Source organism: Hippocampus comes, unplaced genomic scaffold (assembly GCF_001891065.2).
Source record: "Hippocampus comes isolate QL1 unplaced genomic scaffold, H_comes_QL1_v1.1 scaffold119, whole genome shotgun sequence".
NCBI classification, from domain to species: domain Eukaryota; kingdom Metazoa; phylum Chordata; class Actinopteri; order Syngnathiformes; family Syngnathidae; genus Hippocampus; species Hippocampus comes.
In genome coordinates this window covers 665004-675682 of record NW_017805494.1, presented here as the reverse complement: position 1 = coordinate 675682, position 10679 = coordinate 665004, and the positions used below count along the sequence as shown (strand labels likewise).

At 39.5% G+C, this 10679-nt stretch overlaps 1 protein-coding gene across 3 annotated transcripts in view; it reads left to right on the top strand.

Annotated features, from left to right (window-relative positions):
• amot (angiomotin) overlaps window positions 1-10373 on the top strand; it is a 61918-nt gene extending 51545 nt beyond the window's left edge. For all 3 annotated transcript variants that reach the window (XM_019876232.1, XM_019876231.1, XM_019876230.1), the window contains exons 9-12: window positions 2084-2212; window positions 3716-3954; window positions 6944-7198; window positions 9757-10373. In XM_019876232.1, the coding sequence (XP_019731791.1) occupies window positions 2084-2212; window positions 3716-3954; window positions 6944-7198; window positions 9757-9890 (757 nt within the window). In that variant the 3' untranslated portion in view covers window positions 9891-10373. The remainder of the gene's footprint in view (window positions 1-2083; window positions 2213-3715; window positions 3955-6943; window positions 7199-9756) is intronic.
• The last annotated feature ends 306 nt before the right edge of the window (window positions 10374-10679 follow it).

The window sequence follows — 10679 nt, the reverse complement described above, 5'->3', positions numbered from 1 at the left end:
CTGTATGCTGGTTCAGCCTCCCAATGATAGACAGTCTCTTCATGCAGCATTTTGCAGCGTGGTTATCATGTATATACATAGACATGTTGCTTGCCCATCTCTCTCGTAGGCGCTTAGGTTCTCAACCCATAACTTTCGTTACACATCATATGACATTACTTGGAGAGAAAGTAATAAGTCATAAGGTAATAGTCTTCACTCAAAGCAGTTTCAAAAGCATTGCATAAACATTTGATGAATATCTTTGTTCCTTTATAATGTCATCTTATAATGACTGGCTAAATAAAAAGGAAAACAAGAAGAAAAGGAGCGCTTCATTTTCTTAAACATTCTTTAAACTTAGTCGATTTCTTATCAGTTGTCAATTTCCGTACTTATTTTCTAAGGCTTTTCGTAAGGCATTGACTCTGGCATGTACTTTTAACCGATACTATTATTTATTTTAATTTACCCATGGTTCAGGATTTGTGGAGCTGGCTTCTCGTTGCATTAGGATCCCTCTGTTCCCCTCTAGTGGTCGAATTAGGAATTTGTCTCAGGACTTAAACCATCCAATTCCATTTTCTCAATTTTGTGCTTAATCTCCTGCCTGACGAGGCGCGTTACCTTGACAGTACGTTTATGTTCAATGTATGTAGCAGCACAGAGGCCTATCCTCCGAGATAAGTTTCTCCTACGGAAGACCAAATAAAAGTCAAATTCAAATTCAATTCTAATACGATGGTGGTCTGTACGTCTAATGACGGGGCCCTAATGCAAGGAAAACAACAGGATCCACAAAATACAAACATATCTAGCACTACTCCTATGAAAATGAATGAGAGAAAATGATTTCTCATGGGACGGCACGGTGGTCAACTCGTTAGCACGTCTGCATCACAGTGCAAAGTGTGTAGGTTCAATTCCAGCCCCGGTCTTCCTGTGTGGAGTTTGCATGTTGTCCCCGTGGCTGCATGGGTTTTCTCTGGGTATTCCGGGTTCCTAGATTACGGATGGATGGATGGATTTCTTATGGTAATAATTAAGATTAATTATTCCTTTCCAATTATGAAATCATTTCACAGACAAACCATTTCATATATGAAAAATTTCACACCTGCACCGCTCCCATTTTGGAGGTCAGCTACATAAAAACAAAAAAACAACAAAAAAAAAATCCTGAAAATAACCCAAATATTCATTTTAATCATTTATTGAACAGTTTGTTTGTTCCTTTATCCTCATGGGCAATTACTATTTCATGCTAAATCAATTTTTGCTGACTGCAGGACTCTACACTGACTTTTACACTGAAAGCACTGGAGCAACCAACTTTTTCAGTTGGTCGCACCAACATAGGATTTGGTCACACCCATTTTACAACATGGACAACATGACCATATTTGATGATGTATAGTCATCCCAACTGGCATACTGTAGTTTTGTATGATGTAAAGATAAGACAAGTACAAATTATCCTTGTTGAAAATAATTTGCTTGTCCCTGTAATCAGTAACAGATATCAGCTATTGGAAACCCCAATTGTAACCTGCCTGACCATCCACATACTGAATAGACAAACAAGCATTCACATGCATAGTCACGTCTTTGGACAATATATAATAGGGGTGCCCAAGCCCAGTCCTTGAAGGACCCTACCCAGCATGTTTTAGATGTCTCCTTCCTCCAATTTGCTTGATTCGATCATCCGAAAGCTTTGAGAAGTCTGATGATGATCCTGATCTAATAAATTAGGTGTGTTGGAGGAAGGAGACATCTAAAACATGCTGGATAGGAGCCCTCAAAGACTGAGTTTGAACACCCCTGACATTGAGTCTTGAATAAACAAGAATGTGGGAGGAAACTGGAGCACCCAGAGGAAAGTCACACAGGCATGTGGAGAACATGCAAAGTCCACACAGGAAGGCCGTAGCCCAGATTTGAACCCACAACCTCAAAACAGGCAGTTGTACTAACAAGTTGTACATCAGATGCGTGTGAATGCTTCTCTGCATTGTATTATCTGATGGGCCACTCACTGGTTACAGCAATCTCAACAGAGAGTGTTGTTTGTTTCACCCTTAAAACAGTTATTGTTTTGCAGGGACACCTCTGTCACAATGTTAAGTCATTCTCCCAGCAGCAGCTATGACACATCAGTCGAGGCCCGCATTCAAAAAGAAGAAGAAGAGATACTAATGGCTAATCGCCGATGTATGGACATGGAAAGCAGGTATGTTCGAAATGTCTGTATTTTTCTCGATAACTATCAGTGATTCAGAATGTAGACTATTACTCGCTGTAAAAAAATGTAGACTTTTCTTCAAGCCTTTAAATTGACATTACTTTTTATTGTCCCTTCACAGCGATTAAAGAAATTACAAACATTATTGGTCAGAGAAAATTGGTCAGAGTAATCTTTTGACACAATCAGTCATGATGTAATCATAATCAAGCTAAAAAATCATGGCATTTGAGGCATTGTGTTTCACTGGATTTAACACAATTTACTGACAACCATGTCTCAAATTGGGTGATATGTTTTCATCATGTTTGAATATTTTTGACAGTGTCCCCCATGGGTCAGTGTTGGGCCCTAAATTTTTTTTTGCCCAGTTTACCGTACTGGGATTAATCCTGGGTCTAGATTAACACATATTTTATTCCAGGATTTATTGATAAAACTTTCAGAAATATTGATTCAGACTAGTTCTACTCTTCAGTTAAATAATCTCCTGTCTTGATGAAAGACTAGAGGTCTAAATTAAGACTGAAATCAAGACTGGCCAGGGGTAAGTTTAACTTCCAAATAAAGGCTAAATCTTTCACTCTGCATTATGAAAATGGATTACCTTGACTACATCAATGATGCTACCAGTGTCACATGACAAGTTAAATTTGTACCCAATAGCAGACATAACACACAAGTTGAAAATCTACTGAAATACAACGCAACTACAAAGGGGGCATGCAGAAGACAGCTGATGCGATGACTGGGTGAAAGTTTGACGTACTGACCGCACGTGTTAAGACTCTTCCACATGATGGTAACAGAGAAAGGGTCTACACAGTGGTTCTTAACCTGGGTTTGAGCGAACCCTAGGGGTTCGGTGAATCGGTCTCAGGGGTTTGACGGAGCCTCTACCATGGAGGTTAAGGCACACCTGACTCAACATGTCAATTAGTTACGACACGCCAGCTTGGACATCACTGGATGGTTCATTTTGTGCACTATTTAAAAAAAAAAAGTATACTTATGTCTTGAAATTTTATTTAGTTTTTTTCAGTTTTTAATAAATTTCACGTCTTGAATTTGTACAAAAAAATATATACAGTATATATTTTTCTCTAATGAAGGTTTCGGTGAATGTGCATATGAACTGGTTGGGTTCGGTACCTCTAACAAGGTTAAGAACCACTGGTCTAACATAGGTGTGGGAGTTGGCGAGGATTAAAAAAATGGTGGGTAACACTGATTGGGTAACACAAGGGATCGGGTAAACGAGCATAGGTGGGCACAAAAACATGCTCACCTTGCATGTTGCACCATCACAGCACATACACAATGAATGGGTTTGTGAATGATGCATTGCGCTCTGCTAAATGCAAAGTGAAAAGGCTTAACTTTCCCCTCAATGTTTCTCAGTATCAATCCTGCAATTGGCAGGTAATCCTTCCAGGGTGTATTTCTTTTTACACTGTTCTAATTCAGTATAACCTGTTGTTTCTGACTAAGGATAAAGAATCTCCATGCCCAGATCATAGAGAAGGATGCGATGATCAAGGTACTCCACCAGCGCTCCAAGAAGGAGCCAATCAAGTCAGATGTGCCATCTACAATGAGGCCCTCCAAGTCTCTGATGTCTATCTCTAATACTGGTCCTGGAAGTTCAGGAGTGCTCTCTCATAGCATTGGACTCAGTAGCTCAGCCATCATTGAAGAACGCAAAGATAACAGCTGGAAAGGGAGCCTAGGTAAGAGTTGATAAAGTGTTCTTCACTACGTGTATACTTTACAAACAGTGGGCTTGAAGTGTAATGGTGGTGAGGGTTTGCCATGCGCCATGGTCAAAATTTCCCATATTTGCCACTCCACAGCAAAGGACCAATTCGTCCGTCAAAATTCCTCCAGCAAGACACGTAACAAAAGTCATGGCGACAAAGTACAAATGTCCGTTTGCAAATAATCCCACTAGCTTCTTCGCGGAGAAATCTCGCATGTGATTTGTTGCAGTATTCAATCCGATGATGCATGAATTACATATGCCGGCGACATTCTTGCGAGGGCTAGCAAGCTAGCCCCTTTAGTGGGACCCTGAATAGACGAAATATTTGATTGGTTTCTGCACTAAAAACCAACGTCATTGCTCCCGAGTCTAGTTCTATTGGATTTAACTGCAGCATTTGATACAGTGGATCACAGTATTCTGCTGACTCGTTTGCAGCACTTGGTGGGCATTGGCAGTAGCGCTCTTGAGTGGTTTAGGTCCTATTTAGCTGACAGAACCTTTTGTGTCAGCCTTGGCTGCTCTGAGTCACGCACTGCTCCCCTGTCATGTGGTGTTCCACAGGGCTCAATTCTGGGGCCTCTGCTGTTCTCGCTGTATCTGCTCCCATTGGGGTCCATCTTAAGGAAACATGGTGTTTCCTTCCACTGCTATGCAGATGACTGCCAGATCTATGTCCCACTGAGCAAAAAAGACCCCTTCTCATTAAGGCCACTTGTTTCCTGCCTGGAAGAAATCAAAACCTGGATGGCACAAAATTTCTTGACTTTCAATGAAAAGAAGACAGAGGTGATACTGTTTGGTCCCAGTGGCCCTTGCACATCCCATCCTGTTGACTTGGGCCTCCTGTCTCCTTATCTTAAGTCAACAGTCTCAAACTTGGGCCTTAAACTGGACAGTGATTTCAAACTTGACCGGCAAATTGGTGCCGTTGTTAAATCCAGCTTCTTTCATCTTAGACAGCTGGCCAAAATAAAACCTTCCCTCTCTCATGAACACTTTGAGACAGTAATTTATGCCTTTGTCACATCCCGGCTTGATTACTGCAATGCCCTTTACTTTGGAGTCAGCCAGTCTTCCATTAAGCGTCTCCAGCTGGTCCAGAATGCCGCTGCTCGCCTCTTGACCGGTACTCGTAAGAGGGAGCACATAACTCCTACTCTGGCATCCCTTCACTGGCTCCCCATACATTTTAGAGTTATTTTCAAGATCCTCTTATTTGTTTTCAAATCTCTAAATAACCTTGTGCCACCTTACTTCTCTGAGCTCATCCGCCCCTACACACCTGCCCGGCGCCTCAGGTCTGCGGACCAGACATTATTAGAAGTACCAAGAACTAAACTGAGGCTCAGAGGGGATCGAGCCTTTTCTGTTGCTGGTCCCTCTCTCTGGAATGTCCTCCCACTGAACATTCGGCAAGCCTCCTCGCTGCCCATCTTCAAAACCCGCCTCAAAACTCACTTGTATTCTTTGGCATTTGACTCACCATTACTTAGATTGTTCTTGGTTTTGCTGATCGGTGCTTTCTACTGTTTTTATTTCCGATTTGCTTTACTATTTGTTGTATATGTTAATTTGCTCCATGTACAGCACTTTGTATGCAGCGATGGATGTTTGAAAGTGCTCTATAAATACAGTTGAGTTGAGTTGAGTCATGCAACTTTGAGTTTCCCCTACCTGTGTCCAAAAATAAAACTTACTGACTGTGACATGGCGCAATAACCATTTAATCAAGAGATGAGTCATCATATCAAGTCTGACTGTTTGTGTAAATCCCCCTGGCTTCGACACTTCGAAGAGAACAGAAGGTTTTTTGGTAGTGTGAAAAAGGATACTCAAATGGTTTCACAGAGGGGAAGTTGGCCAGGGTCGCTTAGTGACGATTTTCCAAAACACAAAAATACTGAAGAGCACAGGTACGTTTGTTTTCGACCCATCTCCAATTTTATTTCATGTGTTTTTACACATTTTTCCATACAAATTCCGATCCTGATATATATAAAGTAATTCCACAATGCACACTGACTAACATCTTTGTGATCATAGATTCTGTATGCAGTATGTATGCAGTAATCATGAATGTCATTATTATTGTAAACTGTAAATTAATCATAAAAATTCTATGTGCCAAATATAGTTTATAACTTCCTGTACACAAACATACTGCACGAAGTATGCCCTCAATAATAGCAACATAATTAAAAAATATATAACTCATATAACAAAGGCAGTGGTTCTCAAACCTTTTACAGCTAGTACCACCTAAAAATGTCGTTTTACAAATGCCAATTGAGTGGCCTTCATCAAAAATACAGTAACATAGTGGGCCTAAGTGTTCATTAAAAATTGATGGTTTTATTCCTAGAATATACCTTTATTTATTATTTTAAGCCATTTCAACATTGTTTAGTTGAAACATTAATACTGTAATGGAAATGATTACATTTAAATGTGTTGAAAAAATGTTGAGTAAAAATCATACTGCAAAAAACAAACCTTGAAAGACATTACATTATTTTTTTTCTAAATACATCATTTTCAGAACACATGTTGAAAACATACAAAGACTGAGATGAATTTAGTCCTGAAATGCGGACACATGTAAAACCAATTTTCATTATCCCCGGTGTCCAGATTTTTTTTTTATGAGAAGCTGAAGTGCAGGCAAGCTGACAACCAAGGAACAGCTTCTTTGTACTACTACAACATGCACTTCATGCCATCAAGCCACTAACTCAGGAAAAAAACATCTTCCCTAAAGTTTTGTGTTAATCGGGCAAAAATGGCCTTGCCGTGTGTACAAATGTGGGGCGCATATAACAAAAGAGCGGCAAAACAAGTTTAAGTGTCGCCAGGAGATTTTTATTCTGTTTAGGCTTCATGACCCAGTGCCAAGCCTGGTGGTGATCGTCACTAGTCTTACAAAAAAATCAAGGTAAATTGTTTTTCTCCTCCAGGGGTTCTGCTCAGTCCAGAATTTCGCCCAGACTCTCTCAGGACAGAATCTATGACATCATCTCCCTCCCCGGTATTTCCTTCGACACAAATGACAGCAGTTCACTCGAAGACAGGCAGTAGGGATAGCTGCACACAGACTGACAAGAATCAGAGTCAGGACACCAGTAAGCCTGGCACCCCAGCCCTTCAGAGTATGATGATGCCAAACCGATTGTCCAGCACCAGCCCCCTCTACATCACTGAGCGTGCAAATGGTAAGACGACAAACTGAGCATTATGTTCATTTTTCTAATATTTATTCATAAACAACTATGTTTTTGAATGCTCTGCATCGACACACACCTGATACACTGCCAGGTTTTAGTGATGTAAAAAATATAAAACCAAGATTATTTATTTTTCCACCAATGTGAGCTATAACACACTTTTGTAGAATGTATCACAAAACGCAGCAATTTTCAGAAATGTGATAATGCACCATGATGCACCAAAATGATGATTCAACTGACTTTTGTTTTAATTGATATTGTTTAATTTTGTTTGGCAAGACATTTCATTGTTTGTTCAATTTTTGTAATGTTGCAACATTCATTTGTATCAATGTATCAATTTATATTTTCTACTGTCGTGCGCCATAGAAAACAAATTTTCAAAGGAAATAATGAGTCCATGTTTTCTTACAAGTCCATCTTAGTTTACTCACTTATGTTGAGATCTGTATGAAGATTGTTCTTCAAGTTATGTTGAAGCCTCACAATTTGATACAAAATGATTTATCGCTTTTTTTTGAATGATCCAATTCAATATGATAAAGGCAATTTGAATTTTATATTTTGAAACACAAACTTATTCTAATTAAAAGGTAACTCCAAATAAACAACATATTTTTCATTGAATTTTATTTTTAAACCAGCTCAGCTTTACTAATTCCCAATGTTAAAAGAAAAAAAGCAGATATCTGAAGAATAGTCAACGTTGTCATGTGGAACAACAAAATTGATATGATTAAACTGTTCTGTACAGTGGTACCTCTACTTACGAACGTCTCTTCATACGAAATTTTCAAGTGACGAAATGTCTCAACAGTATGTATTGCCCTCTTGTTACGAAAGAAATTTCAAGATATGAAAGGTAAAAATACAGTACTTGCAGCTGTGAGTTTCCTGAACGCAACATACTTATAGCTGCTCTGCCATTGGCTATTACGTAGCATCTTCTTGGCATGCCATTGGCTAAGAGGGACCTCTACCATATGTGTCTATGTGTGTAGATAGATAAACAGAAAGATATGTGTCTATGCAGCATCCTCGTCATTCGCCCCTTGGACCATGAGGTGTTCCGATAGTTTTATGTCAATGTGAATCACCCAGAAAAAGTGTTCACCAGTTGGGCGATCGCTCACTATGCTGATGTTTGCCTTGGACATTTTCGAAGGATTGCGAAAAGCCGACAAAAGCAAACGCCCTTGGATCAGTTCTTTACAAAACGGCAGGCAAAAACCACTTCTGAGAGAGAACATAAACTAAAAAGGGCAAAAAATGAGGAGGACACAGTTAAAAGTTACATGACCATTATTTTTATTCTTCACTTTATTTCTTTGTTTTTTACATTATGCACAACTCTCATTTATTGTGCAATAATCTAATTGTAACATGTATGTACATATTTTGATGCCTTTTTATGCTGGAAAAAAAAGTCTCCATGTGAGTAACCTGGCTCAGCGCAGGTGCTGGTGAATTTTGTAAACTAGACCACTTTGCTTTTGAAATAAGGCATCTTAAGTCACCTGACCATTTTACCACAAATGATTTTCAATGTTTCGCACCAACTAAAAAGTGTTAGTTTGAGAAATCTCTCCTTTTTTCCTGAGCTACTGTGTGTCGTGTCATGAAACGACTCATTCGGGATTATTATCGAACAAGCGAATCCTCTCAACGCTTGCTGAAATTCATGTAACATGTAGCTCACCATTTCAACTGTTTCCTCTCGTAGTCTTTTCATTTTAGGGCCTTTCACACCTGCAAAACTTGTGAATATGTCTTATTCCTTATAAACACAAAGCCATGCTAAATGCTACCTGCTCAAGTGAAGTTGCTCAAAGGCTTTTAAAACCTTATTGTATTTCATGCTTTTCAACACAAGAAATGCTCAGTTTTAGGTTAAATTTATATTCGTTTCAAATTTCCCCACTGAAAATGTTTCGCGAATATAAAGTATACGGTATTTTGCTACTATGTGGATTTCAGAAAAAAAAATATTTTGATTTTCAAAAAAGGAAACCAATTGATTTTGGTTGTCAGATGTATTTCGATAAAGTAAAAATATTTACCCGAATACACGATTATTCTACAGAACTTTCAGTAGGACACTCGAACACTGAAATATTCCAAAGCTGCCTAGTTATATTCAGACAATGGATGGATGGATGTACACGCAAGGGTCTGATGCTGCAGGTACTTAAAACAGGTTACTGAGCCCCCGCTGATGGGCTAACCTGGTGTGTGGATATCAAACAAAAGTAAAACAACTAAAACAACCGAGTCCAGATTTGCAGCAGGTACAGTTTAAACTCAAAAGCAGTATACAGTACTTGATAAGGAAAGTTGTACATGTCTCTTGAGTATGCTTGCGTGTTCTGAACAGTGAGTCTCCTGCTGTGGAGAAAACACTTGCTTTGTTTGAGAAAAAAAACATACCGGTACATGTTGTTATTATGTAATGTTAGCTGGCAGCTGCAAATTCAAATTGAATCATATAATCTTGATCTATTTTATTTTGCTAATGTTCTTGTTCTTATTTATGTCCTGTATAGATGGACCTGTGTTTCAGAGCAGCACCCTGGAGCGAAGGGTCCCTATCCAGTCCCAGACCCACCCACAGCAACATCCCTCAGCCAGAGCCACCCACCAAGAAGTGGACAAGGACATGATGGAGATTCTCATCTGACCCCATTAGCTCTTCCAAATGAGTGAATGGGCGACAATGAGGAGGTGGTCCCGGGCATCCACAGTGACACCCTCCCCAAACCCCCAGTCTACATAAATGTATTAGGTGCACGTTAAGCGCCGGATCAATTATAGAATAATGCGCATGCTGAAGCGGCACATTCTTTGAGAAAAGGTCTGCCCCTCCCTGAATATGAAAATATTTATTTTGAGCTATGCATAACGGATGCCAGCTTGGAAAGGTTCACTTTGCATACTTTCTAATGTGGTTATAAAGCAAACTGGCAGGCCAAATTTTTACCTCGGTGGTTTGTGCTCTGTGCTCCAACAGCGCGGTTTGGTCACCGCAAGAGAAAAACGGCAACAGTTACACATGTCCGTCGCCGGGAGTGAAATGGAATCGAAATGAAAATCTGCTATGTTCGTTCGAAAAGAAATGTTTACACACACTGCCCACACGCGCCACCACTCATTGACCAAAAAAATAAATAAAATCGGGGGTATCAAAAGCGGTCGTTGGCATCTTCTGTGCTTGGCACGCCCCTGAACTCGATACAAATATAATGTACATATTTTCTTTGTGAAGCACGTATCACAGCTTTTACACATTTCACTAATTCCTTTTATTCTTGTTTATTGGAAAATGCCTCTTTCTGTCCCAATAATAATGTTTCAATCAAACTATTGTTTCAGAACATCATGGAGTAAACAGTTCAAACTCATATGTCCACATCAACAGCAAACATTGTCCACTGTCACATTTTAAAATCACCTTTGCTTTTGGGCTGCG